General features: G+C 40.8%; 1 protein-coding gene across 4 annotated transcripts in view; it reads right to left on the reverse strand.

Annotated features, from left to right (window-relative positions):
• The window catches only part of LOC142463887 (tesmin-like), a 365,821-nt gene that overhangs the window by 46,084 nt on the left and 295,926 nt on the right, over positions 1–23,811 (reverse strand). For all 4 annotated transcript variants that reach the window (XM_075566708.1, XM_075566710.1, XM_075566707.1 and 1 more), the window contains 2 exons: positions 8,492–8,594; positions 3,352–3,489 (listed from right to left, as the gene is read on the reverse strand). In XM_075566708.1, the coding sequence (XP_075422823.1) occupies positions 3,352–3,489; positions 8,492–8,594 (241 nt within the window). The remainder of the gene's footprint in view (positions 1–3,351; positions 3,490–8,491; positions 8,595–23,811) is intronic.

Consider the following 23,811-nt stretch of genomic DNA (forward strand, 5'->3'; position numbering starts at 1 on the left):
CATAGAATTTCCCAATCAGCTGGCACCAGCGCCGGGCCACTGCCAGTCCAGTATTCTTAATCATACACGTTGACAGTTGGCAGCGGGACTACTATACCTGTAGTCAGATGATGAGGCTGGAAATCGCTTAAGTACATGCAAGCTTGATCGAAACTGCACGCGAAATCCGGCTCAGGCTGCAGGTATCCGTGCGTGGACAGACAGCAAGGGTTGTCACTGACGGGGGGACCGTTATTGGAAGCCGGTGCTGGTACTGGCGCATTGCTTGCCAGCGACTGTCATTTCTTAGTTGGTTTTAACACGACCTTTTGCCTTTTGCCGTCTTCATGATCATAGATACAGGAAAAACCCGGTGATACACACCAATACCCTCCAATAAATTCGGGATCAATACGATAAAAACATGGATCGCTACATAACCTTTTCCTTATTGCACGCTTCCACACATGAGGAGCTGGTGAAAATTTGTAAAAGTCATAGTTTTCGATAAAATACTGATAAATTTGAACAACTGTTGCCATCTTATCATCTGTTGCATTAATCGCGGCCCATATCAAATACGCGTAACTTCTGTCGGGTTTTTGGAACACAGGCTGCACTTGAACACTCATGGCGGCGGGTCTCTGGAGAATAACAGAAACTGGTCTTTGTCTTTCTTTAATATGAAAAGCCTAAATTGATACATTATTGTAACCTCTTCCTTCAGTCCCAAGGCCAATTTACAATAGCCCACTGTGGTATCTTTTTTAAATGAAACACCTGCAAGTCGACACATTACTGAAGCGCATTCGCATTACAATTCATGAATATCTGCCATCTGGCGGACACGCGAAGAATTTCAACCTATTACAGTAAATCCGAACCATTCTCAATAAACGCATGAACCGTGCATCAACCGCGCATGACCCGCGCCTGAGAACGCAACATGAATGCGGCATGAATGCGGCATGCACCCGGTGAAGTGCGTAGCATTCGAAAAATCCCAGAAAAATGCGGTGATCTTTTAGAATAAAAGAGGACACAACAGTACGCTTGCCTCTTAAGTGGGTGTCTGAGAATCCATAGTGGGGGCATCAGGCTCTATGGGAGACTTTGTGGCCAAGTCTTGGAATCAATTAACAAGACTGCAGGTATTACAGACATAACAGAGAAGAGACCTTTAAAACAGGAATTTTTAGCAATGGTGATAGGCATCTCATAGACTACAGGAGAGTCGGAGGGAAGGAAGCCTGGCTTTACATCAGGAGTTATAGCAGTGGCACAGGTTAACACAGGAAGTGCTGAAGAATCTTTAGAAGCAGAAAGGGGAGACTCAGAGCTTACTAAGGGATCAGAAACAGAGACACTGATCTCTGAAGTGATAGCCTGAGAGGCAGTAAAAGGGGAACTAATCGCTGTAGGAGGTTCTAAGGAAACAGACTTAGAGTCAAAGGCAGGAACTTCAAATTTCTGAGACACAGGAGCAATAGCATTGGGTGCCGCAAGAGTGTTAGAGACAGGGGAATCGCGTGCTGGTTCTTGGCTAAAGCAGATTCTTGAGCATCACTTTCAACTGGGATCAATATTTCAGAAGAAGTCTCAGGGAACTCAGTACCAGGAACTTTAACTGGGACATTAAGCTGAAGCAGGGTTTCCCAACGGTATTCTACATTGCCATCACATGGTACTTCAACCAATTGGATTGTGATATAAACCACATGGTATACCTCAGATATACCATGGTATACACATGGTGATTTTTTTGTTTTTAGGTTGCCCATTCATTGTCAACGTGGCAATTTCATGCACCATATATTGTGGGCATGGTTTACCACAGTCACAATCAGTGGCTTTATTATGAAATGATTGTTTTATTTAAATGTCATTTGTTTTATTTTGTGCCTGTTTTTTTTTGCTTGCCCATTCATTGCCATAGTGACAAACCATACCCATATTATATGGACATGATGTACCACTGTGCCAATCAATTGGTTTATTGGATTTATTTTTATTTTGAATGAAATGTAATGTTTTTTTTGGTGCTTGTTTTTTTTATTGGTAGATCGCCCATTCATTGCTATAGAGGCAAACTATGGCCATATTATGGCCATGGTTTGCCACTGTGCCAATCAATGGGTAGCAGGGGTGGGGGTAGTTGCCCCAGTAAGGTGGTTAGGCATCCCGAGTGGTTAGCAGGGGAGGGGGTTAATCCCTTAATTACTATAGAGGTTACTAACCGCTAAGGTGATTAAGGGGTTAGTGGCCATTAGTTTTTGTTTTTTGATTGTACTGTTGCTGCCCACTTTAATTTACTTCATGCTTGCTGGATAATGTTTTATTTTTAATGGACAAATTAGCTATTATCCAGATCTGTATAATAGTAATTTTGCCAATTATTGTACTGTATGTTTTGGAGGGGTTGTTCGGGGTAGAGGAGGTGGGTAGTAGTGTTGTTGTATTTTAATATTTCTTGGGGTAGAGGGATTGGGTGAAGGAGGTAGTTGCCCCAAGGGTGGGTGGTTAGGCCTTTCGGGTGGGTAGCGAGAGTAGTTAACCCCTTAATTACCATAACGGTTACCACCACCCCATACCAGTGCCTGTAACTCAGGAAGCAGGGGGTCCCCGTGTCTAAAATCAATGCAGTTCAGCTCCGGAGACCCCCGACAGTACACTGTTCTTAAAATGTAAATAAAAGCTGTGGCTTTCTCTTTGTAGCTCTTACAGACTGCGGCCAGATCGCACGGGGAATAATAATAATTGCTTGTTCTTGTATATCGCGGCTAGTTTTACGAAGCGCTTTATAGAGACATTTTGCAGACACAGTCCCATAGAGTTTATAATCTATGTTTTTGGTGCCTCCTACACCAGGTTCCCCTGCATCAAACTCAGTGCCAGAGTCTGTGTCTTTACTCACTGAGCCGCTCCGTATGGCTTGTGACTTGTGGAAATGCTTTCAGATTCTATCTGAATACTGTGACAACACAAATGACAAACCATTCGATGGGAACATGCCAAGCCGTTCGAGATGGCAGCAAAGTTATCGAAGCTACTAAAATTCTGTAGGCCCCTTAAAATTTGCACTTTAGACTGCTTGCTGGGAAACATCTTTTGTGGAAAAAGCGGAATTTTTCTCGGGGGTAGTATTGATTGTATTATTCATCTATATAGGAAAGTCACTATTTTTTCACATTTTTTATACTTTATTAACACTGAATTTTCACGTAACTTTATCTGATTGAATTCATCACAGTTTGTATTCAAATAGTCACCTTTTAAGGAACTTTTGCAGTGGTCTATTTTCTTATTTTTTGCATTTGATTAATTTTGCAAAAACATTGACAATAGTGCAAGAAAAAAATGTATACTACTAACCTCATAACATTCACAATAATTCTTAAGGCACCCAGAACGTTTGCAGTTGCATCCTTTATTATGTCGAGGTTTAATATCCCCTGTTTTACCTTTTCCAATCTTGGGTTGGAAGGCTTCTGGGTTTCTGTCTAGACAGGCCTAAGAAAAAGCATGCATAAACCAGAATGGTTACATATATAGTCAATTGATCTATTTAAAAATGTAAAAGATATAAATTGCTCAATATGCTCTTGACTGGAGTACATAGTTAAAACTTTAAAGACAGATTTTCATGACTTACAGTCTCCAGAGCAATGGCTGAAGAAGCTTAAAGCCGGAGATATTCCTGCTGCAGTCACACTAAGAGGGGGTACATGCTTTTGGATCAGCACCCCCCCCCCCCTGTAGCAATAATAATCAAACACCGGGTGGTCACAGTCCTGTGGTTTGCCCCAGTGTCAAAAAACAATAAGTCTTGATAAATCTGTATGACCATTATGTTCAACCTTTGTTAAATGTAACTGGCTATGATACTCATCCTGAATTTACATTGATCAAGAGGAAGGAAACAAAACAAAAAACATTGGCCATTATCTACAAAGCAAAGACAGGGCTTAAACCAGCCTGGACTAGGTGATAATCAATTAAAAAATAGGTTTAAATTAGGGGGTCCTCTGGAGCTTAAACCCATTAACTTCAACTCCAGGTACTCCCAGCTTCGCAATATACACACCGCCATAGGTGTATCTCTCTTCAGTTTAAATGTCCCGGTCACGACTTGTAAATTGGCCCACATGACTGGGACATCTCAGAAAGCAGGTGGACCCTGGAGCTATTTATTTTAATTTTTTTATAGGGGAAGAAAAAAGGTTTTGGGAATCAATCCGGATTCACAATCCGCTTGGATTTTTCAAATGACAAATACGTTGGTGGTTTTTGGTGGGGAGACGGATTTAGCCTAAACTACCTGGGAAATTTCGGTGAACAGATTTGGACTGTTTTCCCCATCTCTACATTCAGTAGTACGCATGCCAAGGACCCTTAACGTGTATTTTATGGAACACAAATGCAACATAGAGATGGGCTTTTTAAATCATAGCATTTCAAGGCACTTCAATTTAGTTCTTAGCAATGACCCCAAAGGACGTAAAACTTTTAGATTTAAATACTATTCAGGGGATAAGAATATTAGAAGCAAATTAATTAAAAGATGCTAAGAAGAGACCTTCTGGATTTTCAAACTGAATACATTGTATCCAGAGGGGTTCAATGACAGATTAATTTACATTATATAAAGTCTCTGTGTAATTTATATGTTACGAGTTAATTATTTTATATACACACACATTGATTGTGTTACATATTTGGAGGTGTGGGACTGTGCACAAGGACAGAGCTAGGCATTTTGGTGGGGTTATTTATAAGTGCACACACACTTATCCACATATATTTTATTTTTCTCTTTTGATTTAAAACTAGTATAATTTGAGTATTTCTAAAAGTAAAATTAAATTGTATAATTTGATGTACTGTATACATTATTTTATAAAGTAAGGGGAATTCCCATTGGTCACTCTGGCATATGTAGAGAATATATTTGATCAATTTATGTGTTAATCTTTTTTAGATAATACTTTTCCTTTTACAGTACGTACAGTATATTACATATTTGTTTTATAACCTATGAGATTATATATTTACTCTCTTCTATGTAAAATTATATGCTTGTTATTATTTTCCACTGGGATGTATAATCATACTATGGTCTCTTTAAATCAACAATTGATCTTATTGACTGTCATGGTGAACATTGGATATATTAAGTACCCTTAGGCTCAGTTAGCATGAGCATTTACTTATAAAGAAGCGGTGGAGTCTTTGGATCCTGGAAAACGTTGAAGTCATTCTTTTGAGGAAACGTGTTGCATAAACAATCCAGTTCACGAATGTAGAAGCAATCAAATCGGAGGAGGAGAGACACGACACACAAATGACTTCTGTAAATGGAAACAATCCAGTGGAAAGCCTTTTAATGTTTACGCATTTTAATCTTTATAAATCTTTCTGAAAAGTTCAATCTTTATGGTAGGGATGGATTGCCCCTCAATGAAGAGGGATCTTCTGTGCTAGGGTGGAGAATGTTAAAAAGGCTGGTGGAGATTTCAAACTGGAATGGCGTGGTAGAGGGACAAGAAACAGATAACAAACTAATAGAATAGATGGGGATGGGGAAATAGCAAGGGGTCATGGAGATAGAATGAGGCAAGTGGGAGTTTGAAAAGCAGGCAGATACCCATATTTAGAAAACTTTGAATGACTAAACCCAAATGGTATAGAAAAGAAAGAGTAGATAAGATAATAGTACAGACTGGAAAAAGACTTTAATGCATGCTTGCTAATGCAAGAAGCCTGAAAGATAAAATGGAGGAGCTTCAATTAATAGCTACAAGGGAGCAGAATGATATCATAGACATTACTGAAACATGTTGGGATGAAACTCATGACTGGGCAGTTAATTTAGAGGTTTATTCCCTTTTACAGAAGGATCGAGCAACTAGAAGAGGAGGTGGAGTATGTTTATAGGTTAAACCGGATCTAAAATGTATTATAATGGAAGATGTTTATGAAGGGAATTATGAAAATGTAAACACCTTGTGGATAGAAATTAACAGTGAAGGTAAAAGTATAAAGAAATTGTTTGTAGGGATATGCTATAAACCACCAAATATCTGTGAGATTGAGGAAGCCAAAATACTTTTGCAAATGGAGAAGGCATCAAAACTAGGTATTGCTTGCATAATGGATGAAGTTAATTATCCAGACATAGACTGGGGCAATGAGATTAGCATTACAAGAAAAGGAAACGGGTTTTTGGTGGTGCTTAAAGACAATTACATGACTCAAATTATTGATGAACCAACCAGGAGAGGGGCAGTACTCGATTGATAATATCAAACAATGTAGACGTTATAACAAATTTTAAAATCCGGGCACATATGGGAACCAGTGATCATAATATTGTTTCATTTGAAATAAATGATCAAAAACATATTAAATGGGTTCAACAAAGACTTTTAACTTTAGTAAGGTAGAGTTTAATAAACTGAGGACTAATCTACAAGGAATAATTTGGGATGATATTTTTGCAGGGAAAAGATGAGCAACCAAATTATTGGAGATAAGGAAAAAGCAGAGGTAATATTTGCCTCTGTATTTATCAGGGAGGAATCAACTGTAATAGTAGTGCCGCAGGAGGAAGCCACAACCTCTATATCAATTAACAATTGGTCAACTGAGTAAAAAGTTCATAGGCAGCTTGATAAAACTAAAGTAAATAAGATATCTGGCCCCGATGGCATACAACCACGAGTTAAGGCATTAAGTTCAGTAATAGCGAAACTACTACATTTCATATTCAAGGACTCCATTTCCACAGGCTTAGTACCACAAGATTAGAATAAAGCAGATGTGGTGCCTATATTTAAAAAGGGAACTAGATCACAACGAGGAATTAAAGACCTGTAAGCTTGAGATCAATAGTGGGGAAGCTATTTGAAGGTTTAGTATGGGATAAAATGTAGGATTACCTAATGGAAAAAAATTAGTAGTTATAGTCAGAATGGATTTATGAAGGCTATGTCGTACCAAACTAACCTTATTAGTTTCTTTGAGGAGGTAAGTAGGAATTTAGACCAGGGTAATGCAGTTGATGGTCTACTTAGATTTTGCAAAGGCTTTTGATATGGTCCCACACAAGAGGTTAGTGTACAAAATAAACCAAATTGGACTTGGTAAAAATATTTTGCACCTGGATTAAAAACTGTTTGAAGGATATAAAACAGAGAGTTGTAATAAATAGAACTTTCTCAGGTTGGGCTAAAGGTGTGAGTGTAGTACCTCAGGGATCGGTACCTCTGCTTTTCAGCTTGTTTATTAATTACCTTGAGGTTGGCATAGAAAGAAAAGTCTTCATCCTTTCTGATGGCACTTAATTGCGTAAGGTAATAGAATCAGAACATGATGTAATTTCTTTCCAGAAGGACTTGAATAGTGTAACGGAGTGCTCACCACAAACAAGGTGTGACCGCGAGGCCAAGGTGGGGATTTTATATAACACCAACCCACATCCGCGTGGGCGCATCTGGTGTGTAGATTGGTCGAGTTTGCCGGGTTGGGGTAGGAGAGGTCTGGATGGTCAGTAATACTTGCTGAGGTCGATGTTGGAGAGTAGCGGATCATAGGGGGTACTTAGCCGTGGTCTGGAGTGGAGAGAAGCGCATCGTCGTGGTAGTTTGCCGAGGTCAGTATTGGAGAGGTGCGGAAGGTCGTACATAGCCGATGTCAGGAGAACAGAAGAGCGGAGACTGGAAGAGTAGCCAAGGTCAGGAACAAGGAACAAGGAGCAGGACAAGACTGTGGAGGCAAGACAGCAGTGAACACTTCGCTAGCCGGAAGGTTTATGCTCAGTCAATTTGCCAGTGTGGCAGTTGAGCATATAAAGGGAGATTGTCCAATGAGGTTTGAGCATACTCAGTACTTAGTACTATGCCTGGCTATGGTTGACAGGTAGAGACAGCGCAGGTGTATCCCATTAGACAGAGGAATTAGCAACAGGTGTAGTATAGGCAAAGAAGCGAGGAAGGTTCTGCACGTTGCCAGCTACTAATTAATGCCACAGGAGATCCCGAGACTTGCATAACTATCCCCAATGTATTTTGTTTTGTTTAATAAATGTAGGTGGTGATTTTTGAGTCAGTACTATCCAGGCTGGAAATGTTAAAAATTGTGAAAGAACAAAACAAAAATGATTCCACCTACTACAGCTCAACCCCGTTATAGCGCGATCCACTACAATGTGAATCCGCTTATAGCGTGGCTCCCGAGATCTGCACGTGAGGACGGGCATCTAGATCTCTCTCCTCTTTGCTGTGAGCTCTCTCCTCTCTTCATAGGGCTGTGTCCACGTGCTCTCCTCTCTGCAGCTGTCAGCTGTGCAGCGCCACATGACACAACACTTAATTTTCTTCTTTCAAACAACACGTTTTTGCTGCAGTTTGGAGCAATAAATTACCTCCATATTAACAACTTGTAACATGTAATAAAATAGAAGAATCTTGATAAGCAAGAAAATGCATTACATTTATTAACTGTATTAACTTACCTTAATAGCTTTAAATCGTTCAATCTTATGGTGCATATTGTTGTAACAGTTGTTACAATTACAATTGCTACAGAAATCACCATTGGCAAAGCAATCACAATATCTACAAAACATGAACAGATATTGAACACATCTATTTTCATTACATTCAAGACAATTCTGAAACTCTTATTCTATATACAGTATCTTAAAAAACACCGTGTATATGCCATAACATATTATATTCTCTTGTAATAAAATGTTTACATTTATTATCCCTCTTAAAAATCTTTCTTTAACATGTGGAGATTTCTAAAATGAATAGCTTTTTTGATCTTCATATCATATCTTGCAAAGTGGGGCTCAGAATTTAAAGAACAAATCTGAACATAGAATTTTCTTTTTCTACATCTTTTGAACCTATTGGTTTTTGAAAGCACTTTTAAACTTTGAAATGTTTAATGTGTCAATTCCCATGCCTAATATCTAGATATATTAAAAACTGTGTCCTTTCACTGATATATCCGCCAAGGATTAACATAAAAACAATAGAACCCAAAAAATAATCAATTATGCTCATTTAAAGTAAAAATGGCAACAATTACATTTAAATGTATTACATTGAACATAAATGCACTATTAACACCAAGTTAGTCATTAACATGCTAATCATCAGACTCAAATACCTGGAGATATACAGTACAGTAGGTCTATCTCTAAAAATTAACACACATAAAAACATCTAACCTAGAATAAGTGATACAAACACATTCTATTTCTGTACCCCCGCCCCACTTTCAGGGATATTTAAGGTAAGGATGCACAGTTCCTGCAGCCAATGACTGTGAACCCAGGAAGGGATTCATGTGATTGGGTATTAGTAAGGATAATACCCAGGAGGAGGGGCCAAGAGAGAGAGACACGGATCAGGATGTTAGTTGAGAGGTCAGAGCTGTTGGAAATAGGGAGCTGTCCCTGGCCCCAACAGAGGAGAGGCAAGAATAGGACATTTGGTCACTTTCATTTCACTGCGACCAAATGGCCGCCAGCGTTCGACCATAGAGGGACCTTCCACCACAGCTGATCCGATGCTGGAACCTCTGATGCCGGACACTTCTAGGTAAGTTTTACTACTGTTTAGGGTAGGGTGTTAATTTAAGAGTTTTTAGCGGTTAGGGAAGGGGATTCATTTTAGGGGTTTTAGCAGTTACCAGTAGGGTAGGCGGTTAATTTAGGCGTTTTAGTGGTTATGGTAGGTGGTTAATTTAATGGTTTTTAGGGTAAGAGCTTATGGTAATGGGTTTTAGGGTAAGGGTTAAGCATAGGTATTTACCTTAGCGGTGAAACGGCCATCTGCAACAGGTTCCAGCGGCAGGGTGAGTAGTGGCCCTGACCAAATATTCTAGACAGGGTAGCAGAACCAACCCATTTCCTCATGAGTGAAAGAAAACAGTAGCCCTCAAAGCGTGAGGCAACACTGTCTCACCAAGCAGAAGGTCTGGGTCCATGAGTAATGCCCCAAAAAATGGCATTCAGGAAATTACCCTGCAACTCTGCAGTATCGTTTTGCAAACACACACGTCCTCGCCTTTGCAAAGCAACACGCCTGCACCTTTATTAATCAGAATAAAGTCAACGAGCTCCAACGCTGTGCTGACACTGAAACTGAGTAATGACATTAGTGTATATTGTATTTCCCTGTTATAGTAAATGTATGTAGGCTCATCAGAGCAGAGGGACTATGATACTGGTCTTGGACTTTTGGCCGTGACCAAACCACCACCGTCACTCCATCACCACACATGTTGCCTCCAGCACAACTTCTGACAGGACAACCTCGCCGCATGGATCTCCCCCCGCCATCTTAAAAGCACGGCCACACCGCCTCTCGTATCTCCCCACTAACCATCTTTAAAGGGCACCTTGCACGGCTGCTGCACCAATACCATTTGTGAGCATGCCCGTGCGTGCGTGCCCTCAGCAGGACACATTTTAAAATTTTCTGTGCTGGGGAGATTCAAGTGGCGGTGCAGCCATGCCTTAGAGATGGTGGCTGGGGTGCACGTGATGCCCTTTAAAGATGGCGATGAGGCAATTCCCCATCTTTCTTTTCCCTCACCCCATCACTCACCCCCTATCTCTGACCCCCTCTCTCTCCCCCCTTTCAATCTGACCCCCCTCGATCTCACCCACCGTCTCTCTCATACCCTTTCCCTCTCTCACATACCCACAGGCAGTCAAAAACATAGATTATTGAATGCTAAAGGATCATACGGCTGCACATCCAGGAATGTGGTATATTTTATTCAATGCAGCAAATGTGACCAAAGATGCTACATTGGTAAAATCGGCCCAAAAACTTCAAACCTGTAAGGAATCCACACCTCAGTTTACTGCTTACCTTGCCTAACAGACCTGTGCAGGCCTGGAATACTCCCCCTGGTATCTACAGCAGCTGTGCAAGCTATTACTGTAGCCCCAGCCTAGGTTCAGTCATTAGAGCAATGCTGTCACACGCCCCTACTGCTATTGGTTTGCTGACCATTAAATACAGCATTCCCACAATGCTTCTCTGCTGAGCATAATCCTTCTTGGTTGTTACATGTGTTTTGTCACAAGCCCTAGGCTTGTTATCTCTCGTTACGTTTCCATGTTCCTGTTCCATGTTCCTAGTTCATGTTCCTAGTTCCTGATTCCTGGTTCCTGGGGCCTGCTGCTCTCTCTCCATTGTAGAGGCAGTGTTCTGGTTCCTGTGCTGAAGCGGTGGATCTCCAGCGTTACTTCAGCTCCCTGTTCCCTGAGGCCTGCTGCCCTTTCCGTGGCAGTGGCCTGTCTGCTGAGTCCTGAGGTCTGTAGCTTTCTCTCCTCGCACAGGCCCGTTCTGGACTCCTGCGCTGAAGCATTGGTTTACCAGTGCTGCCTGGCGGTGTGCTCACTCCGGTCTGCCTTCTCCTTCCTGAGACCGGTACCATGGGCCATGGTCACCACTCACGCAGAACCCGCTCCCGCCCTGCAGCTATTACGCTGAAGCGGGACCTTGTTGACTTCCTGTTGCCGAAACTCCGCTTGGATAACGTTTACCCTGATATCTCCTATCCTGACCCTGGCTCGTCCACTGACCACACTGCTCTCTCCAGTCCCGACCCTGCCATGTACGACTACGAACTGCGCAATCCGGATCCGACTATGTGGTCTCAGGTCGGCGATTCTATAACCCCACCTCAGCCCCGTGGTCCGGTCCTGGTTTGTGGAGAGCACAACCGTGACAAAACCAGAATGAATCTACAGTACACAGATACAAAATAACACACCATGAAGAAATGTTCAGAAAATTCACAGGTTTGCCAAATAATCTATTTTGAGTTTAATTGAGGGGTGCAAGGAATTGAAGGACTCATGAAATATTTTTAGATTTGCTTTACCTTTTGTTCATATTAGAAACAGATCATCAATGTATCTGTAATATTTCTAAGGTTTGTTGAGGCATGGGGTTAGGAAGCTCTGTTGAAGCTTACTAACCGCTATGGTGATTAGGGGGTTAGTGGCCAGTATCTAGTTTTTTTATTTTAATGTTGCTTCCCACAGAAGATGCAGAGAACGTGGAGGAAGCCGAGGACAGCTTTCATCCTGGCAGGGGGAAGTAGAACTTTAATTGGCTAATTTAACAATGGCTAATGTTTTATTTTTAAAGGTAAAATGCACTATTGTCCAGATCTGGATAATAGGAATTTTGCCCATTACCGTGTGTGTTGGAGGTGGGTGGGTGTAGAGGGGGGGGGGGAGGCTGTTCGGTGGCCATTGCTTGCAGATGTGACTATCTGTGGTAAGTTGAGGGCATAGATGACCACAGCGACAATCAATGGATTAAATGGCTAGAGTTTAGTTTTATAGTAAAGTGTATATATTACAGTAATGTATTTTATTATATTGCATTGTAATGGTTATTTGAATGGGGAAAAGAGCTATTTGCCATCTTTGGCTAATTGCCCTTTAACCCATTCTGGTGTGGTGTTGGTGGTAATTTCCACGGATGTGTGTGTTTAGGCATTGCGGGAGGGTTAACCCCTTCATGACTTTAGTTTTTATAACCACTAAGGTAATGAAGGGGTTAACTCCTACTGCAACCCTCTTGGGACAGCTAAAAACTTAATTAAAAACTAAAACACTTTAATAGTACCAAAATGTATGAAACACTGGGTGTTAAAAATACCCCAAAGGGTCATGCTACAATGAATTAAGCTTGGGTAGTCAACCCTAAAAAAGGGGGGGATGACTAAGGCAGAGATGCCTGACAAAAATAGGATTGTGAGCCTACTAGGAGGAAGAGAGTTCCTAAGTAAAGTCCCCCCTCCCACGACCACTCTACAATTGATATCTATATTAATGACCAATCAGGTAAGTATGTTAAGATAAATGCATATATTCATAGGGTCACTGCAATGGGATGCACAATGCGTGCTAGATATACACAACAAGCCCACCGACTATCATATTGTAGGTGGGTATGTAGGGCAAAGGTTTATGCTTATTAGCAATAAACACTAAACACACAACAAAACACTGGAGTGCTAGTGTGATACTCCTGCATGAAGTGAAGAGATAAGAGACCCATACACTAGCAATAACAAAGTATAATACTTGCGTTTGCGAAAGGTCTCTCAAAGAGGCTCCTACATATGCTCCCAATGCAGTGTACATATGAAAACAGTAAGCTCAATCCATAATGGAGTCCATGTAATGCTCCACGTGGGGTAATGCCCATGGGGTAATTAGCAGCAGCCCCTGACGGCCGTTTCACTTAGGCGCTTTCCCCTTGAGAAAAATAGATAGACTTTAGGTTACCAACACATTGGATCACCTATCATTCATTAAATAAATGACAGGAGCTGAAGACACAACTGGGCAGCTACGGCTAAGCCGTGGTCAAAGTGCTGCAGCATGCAATTATGGGTCAAGGCATTACACTTTTTTACTTGTGTTCACGGGAACAATAAGTCTGGCAACATTTGAAGATCCACACAGAAGGGGGAGCCCCCGCACAGCTGAGAAATAACAGAGTGAGGTGCTCACTAGGTAGGGTAGAAATGCATACAGAAGAGAAAAGAAACCCAGTGTGTGAGCACTCAATCACAGCAAGAGGGTTATGATAATATTAAAATATTCTTTATTGTCATCAATGAATATAAAATAAAGGGGTTTAAAATCAGATCAAACAGCATAAACTGTAACTTGTGATCAAAATAACATTGCTGTATCAGCTCTGTTGATTGTACATATGGGAGATAATGTGACAAGTAATCAAAATCTCATACTGTGGATTAACAGCCTATTATGAATCAGAGTATACTGTAAGGGGCTAATAATTGAAACTGCTGTATGTTAACTGCCTCAAAAGCCAGTAGTATCAATGTTGTAATATATATGTAGCTAGATACTTCTGAGCTACAAAGAGGAGGTGAAACTGCTACAAATAATGGTAAATGCAGATAAACCTCATTCATTCATAATAGGCTGTTAATCTACAGTATGAGATTTTGATTACTTGTCACATTATCTTCCATATGTACAATCAACAGAGCTGATACAGCAATGTTATTTTGATCACGTCACAGTCTATGCTGTTTGATCTGATTTTAAACCCCTTTATTTTATATTCATTGATGACAATAAAGAATATTTTAATATTATCATAACCCTCTTGCTGTGATTGAGTGCTCACACACTACTGTAGGTTTCTTTTCTCTTCTGTAAACATTTGTAGGTCTCATCAACTAGAGATGGGCGAAGAGGTTCAAATCCGTTTCCTGAATTTTTTTAAATTTGCCATTCAAAATCCGTTCCGCCACGTAAAACCCGCCGACGGATTGTTACAGTTTAAATCTGCACGAATTCATCCAAAACCACCATTGGATACAATCCGCTATTGGATTTTAACAATTCATCTGCGTATTACGTGGATTCTGATGGATTTTAAGAATTCCATCTGCGGGTTGGATTCTTAAAATCCATCAGAGGAATGCAGAATTCAAGGATGGATTGTCGGTGTTAAAAAAAAATCTGCAAGACGTGAATCGCTATTTTTGAGACTGATCAGCTGAAATCCACAGACCAAAGGAACTGCCCAATCTGTCCAAAAAATTCACTTATCTCTACCATCAACCCGGCCAGCATGTACGATGTGCACAAAGATTATCTTCTAGGGACATACAGATGCAGCGGCCATTATTTTAAGAAATCATGGCGCCGTTTTCGTTTGCGCTACTGAACTCCACGTGGCATGAATGCGGCCAATCGCCCCAGGCACATGTGTTTATCGCGGTTACTTTGTTTGAATTTCATGGAATGTGTGCAATTAAATGCAATTAAATGAATGAATTGTAATGTGTTCAGTACTGTGCTACTGTGTCAATTTCAGGTGTTTAAAAGCCACAACACTAAAATGCCATTTTTTGCACTCACCTGCACTCGCGTCTTACGGTGGTACGCGTGGAAGCAATCCCCCGGCATGACGCGGGCATTCTGAGGTATACACCGCGTGATATGTTAAAATAATGGCAGCTGCATCTGTATACATTCTTTGTCGTTAATATCAACTATTCAGTAATTTTAAAACTTTAATATCCCAGTGATAAAAAAAATTGCTATTTTTACAGTACCATGTTCTAACAAAAATGGATTTGAAGTAAATCTGATACTGTACTGCTGCGGCCGAGTTTATTCGAGCATTTGCCCATTCTCGGCCGCAGCAGTAACCTGGCGCGCGCCGGAGGGTGCCGGGCGTGCGCCGAAGCTGCGGAGGAGCGCCCTCCGATCGGGGCTTTCTCCCTCCCGCTGCCGGGTCCGCCGGGTCCCCCGGAACCCCCTGCCGCCATCCCCCACATCGCGGGACGCGCGTGCAGGGGGCGCAGGCACCCGATGAAGCGTGACCGCGCATCGGTGATGCGCGGCACGCTGAGGGAGTGCAGCTAGTACGCCGGGGCATCCCCCGGCTTGCGGTGCTAGCCGTGCTCAGATAAAACGTGTCGCCTGTGTATGCTCACTTGCATGTCATTTCCCAGAATTTCTCAGAATCCCTAGCTGCAGTGGAAGCATTGTATGCTATGAGATAATGGGTAAAAGCTGAGACGTGAATGTGCTCACAAGTGATATTTTGATTTGCGTTGTTCCAGTTGAAATTGAGTGGAGATGTTACATCACATTCACTAGTTATGGTTAAAATGGTGTTACACAGATAACTAGCGTATGCTACAAATGTACAGTAGCAATAATAATTGTTTTCATCATTGTGGCAGCACCGATGCCGAAGAAGTAACATTGTGGGGAATCTGATTCGGAAGAATGGAACCTCGGCAGCATAACCACGCTCATTGACTTTCACCAATGACTTTCACTTTTTTGGCCGTGGCTCTGGAGACAGAAAGTCTAGCTATATCTCTGTTTACAAGCCAAATATTTCTTGTTGGTTAAAGTAGAAATAGCCGTGTTAGTCCAGTTGAGATAGTGTAGAGTAAATGAGTACATCAGTAATAGGTGATACCTTTTTTATTTGGACTAACAATTAATATTTGCAAATCTGATTTACAAAGATTCCATGAGTTTAACACAGATGTAATAAAAACAAATGGGAGATGTGGAGAATGCCTTTCATAGGGTAAATAAATAGACAGCACAATCAATGGATGAAAGGGTTCCTGAGATATTTGGAGAGCATCTAGGACCATACAGTATATCCATCAGTGGTTAGGGGGTGTGAAGCTGGGGAGAAGGGTTTGGAATGAAAATTAAAGCGGTTGGTAGAAGCATTATCATTTTGAGTTCAAAGGCTTTCTGTTTTTGAGGGCTTTTAAACATTCTGTAAGGGAGTGAAGGAGTTAACTCCTTCTTCAAGGATCTGGAAACTACACACTGCTGTCAGGTTTCCTATCCGAGCTGCCTGAGGTGTGTGAAGTGAACGGATTGAACAGTTTATAAAAGGCAATAAGTACAGTAACTGGTTGTCAGAGTCCCTGTTGGAGGCTCTGCTAGAGTTCCTGTTCCTGCTTTGCAAGAGAGGAGGGTCACAGAGGATTGCCTGTGACCCAGCTGGGATTCACACCCAGCACCTACCAAGCTCTAGTCCGCAGAAATCCCAGCTTCTTGTTCACCAGAGGGATTTTCCTGGGAACAGTGGGGCACCCAAAGCACCGCACACAGAGAAGTCTGCAAAGAAATAGGACACGAAAAGGGGTGTGCGCTGTTCCCAAAAATCTTTTGTGATATCCCAAAGATGAGTGTTCCTCCTGCAGCTCAGAATAATATTTTCCAGTGTGTTTTCATCCATATCAATAATATAAATTATTTATTAATATCAATATCTATTGATATTATTGATATGGACGAAAACACACTGGACAATATTATTTTTAAAGACCTGATGGATCTAGCAGAGGAAAATATAAGCTCTTGAAAGAAATTAGGAATCTGTGAGTGATGACATTTACATGAACTGGACCTTGTAAAATCAAGGAAGGAGGCGAAAAGGTCCCTATGTTAGCACTCCTAGTTATGTAATGATTGTTTGATTTAAAAATATTCTTTAATGGTTTACAAGATAATAAAATAAAATTGGACTGACACAACAAAAAATTAACATAAATTGGTATATGAATGATTTCCCCAAATGTAAGTGTGGAGGGGAGAGTCAAACTTAAGCGGTGGTCAGTGTGATATTACTCAAGATAAGCAATCATCACATCTGCACTCACACAGTATTGTAGAGCCTCGTGATATACCAGTATTTCTAAGGATGTGAAATTAATCCCATCAGAATTTTAGGGTAAAATACACCTTCTTGTGTCAGATAATAATGACTGAAACACCCAGGTCTGTCTTATGTGCAAATCTGGATCAAATTAATATTCAGTGCAGTAAATCAAACCTGGTACGGCTGCTATATTGTATAATAAAGGGTTGATTGTCCCAAAGACCATGTGCTCAAAACAAGGTCAGATGTATATATAGTATTAGCAGCTATGGTTAGAGGATAGAGCAACATGAAGTGCTCCGGTGGTCTTGAGGTGAACACACAGAGTCACTTGCTAGATACAAAAGCGGCTAGTGTGTGCACTGATTCATTATACAAAGACCCCTAGTCATAGGATAGAAGCGAATTAGCTCTATGAGAAGCTGCTGAGTATCCAAAGTAGAACATATGTACTCAAATAGTCCTAGATGGCTCCGCTTGTCAATATCAGTAAGCATTTTGCTTGAGCAAAGTCACTTAGGATTACGTGGTAAATGCCGTAATAGTGCCTATTGAGGGGATAAATGCCCTTTAGATACCCGCCACAGCGGAGTGATCCACTCTAGTGATAAACCCAATACTGATCATTTGTGTACTATAGCAGGGTAGCTATTGGCAGAATAGACCACTTAGGAGATATATGGCAGCTAGCACTGATGTACATATTTATCTAGTAGTGTTCCGCTAGATACTGTATCTCACATGGCACTGACTATATGGGAATAGCTAGTCCTGCTCATAATGATATATAGAACTGCACATATAATCTACTTTGCAAGAAAAAGTAAGCGCAAACCCAATAATATATCACAAAAAAATAAATTAAATAAATTAATATCACCAAGAGGAGATGCTGCTGGTGTGAGGAATTTCTCAATCCCTCAATAGGCAACAGGAGGAGTACACAAAGCGCAAGAACTCCTCTCGTGGATGAATGGTGGTTCACAGGAATCAGATCAACATGTATTAAAAGAAAAGAGAAAGATCATAGTACAATACAGTTTAATAAACAAAAAAATCCGAGCAGTGAGCTCCAGTTCACTCACATGCTCCACGATTATAAACAGCAGTGTAACCAACTCAGGGTTTTGAGCAACGCTGATAGTACAGCTGCACACGACTCCTCTGGATAGAGTCTATCTCTTCCGCATCCAAACAGCGTCTGACGTCACGGAACTTCCTCAGCTCTCCTCCAATGGAAAGGGAGGTGGCAGGCTACGAGGTCAGCGTCAGCAGCAGTGTGATGGTCTTACGACGGAAGGACAGCTGTTTCACAGGGAACAGCAAAAAGCTCTACACAGCTCACGAGTCTCTGCACAATTTCAGATAACCCTACGCGTTTCATTCGGGTATTCGGACTTCTTCAGGGGTGTATGAATACACACAGTCTCTCAACATTAAATAGTCCCTGTAGAGGGAGAAAGGGGGTGGCCCGGTATTAAAGGGGTTGCACCCCATTTGGCCATCCCCTGAACTCACCAGGGAGACAAGGGGTTAACTGGGCAGAGGTCCAGAAATGTGATTTAACCCTTGTTATGACATGAAAATGTATATTCCCCTGTTCCCATGCTTTATTGTAATATCTGGTTTAATCAGTGTCTGCATTACACACAAACTAGGATCCATCCGGGAGTACAAGGGTCAATAGTTATTTAGTGATTATAGCCCTTTGTGTAATTTCCCCGCCTTTTCAGGCACCATTTTGCAGGGTCCCATAGGCCGCCATTGGAGCTCCATGCGTTTCAATGGCGAATCTTGCTGTTTTGGTCCTGTTTCCTGTGAAGACCAGCAGGTGTCGTCCGAGAGGAGGAGCGGCGGTTTCCCATTGTAAGTCAATGGGCCCATTGACTTCAATGGAGATTCCTCGACGGCGCTTTCCAGGAACGAGTTGGCTGCCGTCCAAACCGCAAAACCGCAAAGCGGATTCTTTTTCTAAAAGAGAGCTTTGATCACTTAGCAGTCAAGTTCAACGTTAAGTGGCGTGGGAATAAACAGTTCTAGAGCACCTAGAAATAAAATTCTTTTTGCCCCTAGTTCCTAGACCTCCCCCCACTCGACCACAACCGGGTCCCCGACTCCTGGACCTCCGAGAAGGGTCACACCGATAGAGCGGGTCGCGCCATAGGTTCCGATGGCGGAGGCAGAAACAGCTCAAGAAAACGTCTAAGTGTGAAAAGCTGAAATCTATGAATCCATATCTCCGGTTCTGGAGGGTCCAGAGGGCCAGGGTTTGGGTACCTGTAGTCACTGCTCCGGCATCGCTGCAGAACCATCCTTGACCCTCTTGGACCAACCCGACGGAGTATGGACCCCTTTGAAAGTTCGGGACTTTTCCCATAGACTCCAATGGCGGCCAATCTCCATTGACCGGCTATGGCGGAAAAACCCCATTGACTTCAACGGCGGCGTTGCCCTGTTGAAAATCTATGGCGGCGGATTCCCATAGCCGCCAACGGCGGCGGTTTGCCATTGAAAGTCTATGGCGGCGAAGCCCGTTGTTTTCAATGGGGATTTAGTGAAAAACCGTGATTTAATTTACAGCGGAGTTTATTGTATTAAAATAGAAAACGGTTGAAGGTGTATTTGTGTAACTCCGGTTCCCGAGGTCCTAGCGGGTCGCAAATTGGACCACATGGTGTCCCAGTTCCGGCATTGAGAACTGGGAAGTTTGGACCCGCTGAGCCCAATGGAACCGGACATTTTAATATGTTTGTGTTTTACTAATAACACTGAATCCCTAGGCAAGGACAAGACCCAGAGGAAATTCCTTTGGGACAAAGGACAGCAGATGGCCAGGGAAGCGTCCTAATGTCTAGAGTTTAAGTGCCGTTCAAAGGAGTTTATCACCTCCACTGTTTACATGAGGGTGGAGATGACTCAAACCAGAGCAGTCTGTAAGTGTCACCTTTTACACCTCACAAACAAAGAGTATCCTGCCAGAAACCCCATCTGGTAGACTGGCTGGCATTCCTGATGCAAATGTGGGGCTACAGAAATGAGACCCCAGAGTTCTAATGCGCATGTGCCAACTAGCAGGGGGGCATGTATCAAAATGTGTTCCCACGTTAGAGAGTGGCTACAGGTAATTGAAGACCAATCACCTGTACTTAATGTTAGGGATAGGGTTACAAAAGATATATAAACTGTGGTAATCCCTATACCCATTGTCTTCTGATACCATCTTGATTGTACCTGATTGCTGGAGAATTGCTACGCAACATACTTCTCATCCCCCATCCCCAAAGTAAGTGTACTTCTTGCCTGTTACTGTAATATATTGTGTGTTCACCTATCCAAAGGAATAAATATACTTTATTATATCTATGCCTCGTTCAGTTCAAACCCAGTTATTTGATGTAAATTACAACCTGTCATAAGCTATCGTGACAGTCCCCAAAAGGGGAGGGAAAGGGGCGGACACAGCAGCATCATAACACAAACCATGCCCATTAGGCAAGAATGTAAACATACAGATAGCAGCCGATATAAACAAAATAAAAGAAAATAGAATGGACACACTTGATAATAGGCATGATATAAATAATCAATGATACATATACACAAGAATTATATCACAAAAAATATATATATGTAAACATACAAAGATAGTAATAAAAATATATAATAAATATCCAGGTGGAACCTAAGTGAAGACAAAAAAGAAAATCAGCACAAACAATTATATTAAAATCTAAAAGGACCATAAAAGATCCATATAATTTACAATACTTCTTAAAAATAGTAATAAATGTAGATATGAATATATATGTGTTAATATAATTAAATAGACATAAGTGATTATATATATTTAAAAAATACACAATATAAAAATCCACAATATAAAAACACACAATATATACATCAATGTAAAAGAGAAACCAGATCAATATCGATATTAAGACCCCTGGTTTAAGTGTAAGCAATTTATATATCCAGAAAGTTTCTTTTTGGGAAATCTCCTGGATACGATTACCTCCTCTCCAATGCAAAGTGACCACATCTATGCCTAAATAACTCAAACCCTCTGGGTTTGAGCCATGGAACTTTTTGAAATGTAAAGGAACACTGTGATTTTCCAAACCATTCACAATGTTCCTAATATGTTCCAGGACCCTCGCCCGGAGTGGTCTGATTGTGCGGCCTACGTACAGTATTGTAGGCCGCATGGGCATTGTAATAAATAAATAACAGATGTACTTCTACAATTAATAAATTTGTCAATTTTGTGTACTTCTTTGGTCACGTGGGAGGTAAAATAATTAGCTTTAGTCTTGCAAAATTTGCAGGCCTTACAGCCTGTACACTTAAAAAAGCCCTTGGGTTTTTGGCCTAACCATGTGTCTCCAATCGATATAGGTCTAAGCATACTAGGAGCGATTCTATCCTTAATATTACGTGCCTTGGTATAGACAACCTGTGCCCTATCAGGTAAAAAATCTTTAAGGAATTGATCACCCTCTAAAATATGCCAGTGTTTGTTTAAAATGTTATTAATTTTAAAATGTTCATTATTAAATTGGCTGATGAAGGGAATAAAATTGGACTTCATCTCTTCTCGAGTAAGTGGCTTTAGGAGTAAACTTCCATCACTTTCTCTCACTTTTTTTATCACAGTACTCAGATCAGTGGATATTTAAACCTTCTCTAGGAATCTTTGCTCTAACATAGCAGACTGCTCTTCCAACACCCCGATATCAGTACAGTTCTTACGTAATCGCATGAACTGGCTTGAGGGGACACTCAAGGTCCAATTTGGATGGTGACAACTCTTTCTACTAATGTAAGTGTTGCAATCAACAGATTTAAAATGTGTTTTATTTGAAACCTTCATATTGTCTACATAAAGGGCAAGGTCTCTTCCTCGAGAATTCAATTCAACCTACAATACACTATACAGTACAGCCGTACATTTCTGCAAGTCTGTGTGTGTGCGCACAGTAATTGTAAATTTGAAGATTTATATTTGAAGCAGAGATTAATGTTATGAGTTCATACTTTATACAGTAGTCTGAGGCTCCTTAGCCATACACATAAAAAAAAATAGGAGGACACATACTGTACTGTATACAGGATACTAAAGGGAAAAGAAGTATAGTATTACAAAAATATAATGTCGCGTCTTCTTCCGAATATAAAATATTTTTCCGCTTATGAGAATTGGAACCTTGTTGAAACGCATACTGTATGCGTGTCAACACATTTCTATACTGTATGTATTGTTTATTAATCAATCAGAGAAATATGGAATCCTGTTCCATGACAGTTTTACTTCACCGAATTGGCGGTCTCTGGGTCATTCGTCCATTCATTTTACACTGTTTTAGATTTGCATTAAATTAACTTTTAATTTCAGCCTTGCTCTTTTATGTTTTATGTTAGTCTTGTTTGGTCTGCTTTGTCTTGTTTTGTAGTTTTGTGTTTGAGTAATTTATTACTTGTTAGCTGTGTTGCACTATATTTTCACTTCTCTCATTCCATATCACGCAACACACGGATGAAGTCACATCTGATCACCTGACAATTGAGGAACTGAAAAATCATTCCATTGGATATTCATCCCTATGTTTTGAACTTCCAGGACAATCACTCACTTGGACTCTTAAGGCGCCGGTATCTCTTTTGTTTTTCATGTCTATTTCTGATTGTACAATCAGGTTCCACCAGGCAGCCTAGTACCCCATTAGGGTTTTTTTTCCTATTAGAGGACTTATTTCATATTTGTTCCCTTTTGCGCTAACTATACATCACCTTTCCTTTCTTGTTTATTAATCAATACTTTTGCTACAGTAGGCTTGCTCTTCTTTTCATACTGTTTTTATTTTATGCGCATGCGTGTATGTCTCATTGGAACCTTGTTGAAACGCTTTTGCTTGTCATCACATTTATGCGCATGCGTGTATGACTTCTCATTCAATTTGTCTGAAAAAAAACCCTTTGTTTTCCATTTCTAGACATGGGCTTGCATAAAAATTCTTGATATTCTGAGAATCAATCACTACTGTTGCTTTTTAATTCTTTACTAGTCATGTACTGTATGTACTTTATGAGGTGGGTGGCATAATGTGATTTTTATTTGGGGGTGTAGGGATCAAAACATTATTATGATCTGTTGAAAATATTTATTTGAACTAATAATCCAGCATACAGAGGTCTCCCCACCCCCCACACCCCCCCCCCACACACACACAGAATGCTAAAGTATTTCTACTTCTTATCGACAACTCTCCCACACCATTCATTTGTAATGGTTGGCTTTCTGGCTTTAATCTTCCCGAGCGTGTCATCACATTTATGCGCATGCGTGTATGACTTCTCATTCAATTTGAATTTCAAGTCTGAAAAAAAACCAACCTTTTTTTTTTTCGTTTCTCGACATGGGCTTGCATAAAAATTCTTGCTATTCTGAGAATCAATCACTACTGTAGCTTTTTAATTTTACACTAGTCATGTATGTACTTTATGAGGTGGTTGGCATACTGTGATTTTTATTTGGGGGTATGGGGATCAAAACATTAAGCTGACCTATTGAAAATATTTATTTAAACTAATAATCCAGCAT

This window comes from Ascaphus truei, chromosome 12, assembly GCF_040206685.1.
Source record: "Ascaphus truei isolate aAscTru1 chromosome 12, aAscTru1.hap1, whole genome shotgun sequence".
Taxonomy (NCBI): domain Eukaryota; kingdom Metazoa; phylum Chordata; class Amphibia; order Anura; family Ascaphidae; genus Ascaphus; species Ascaphus truei.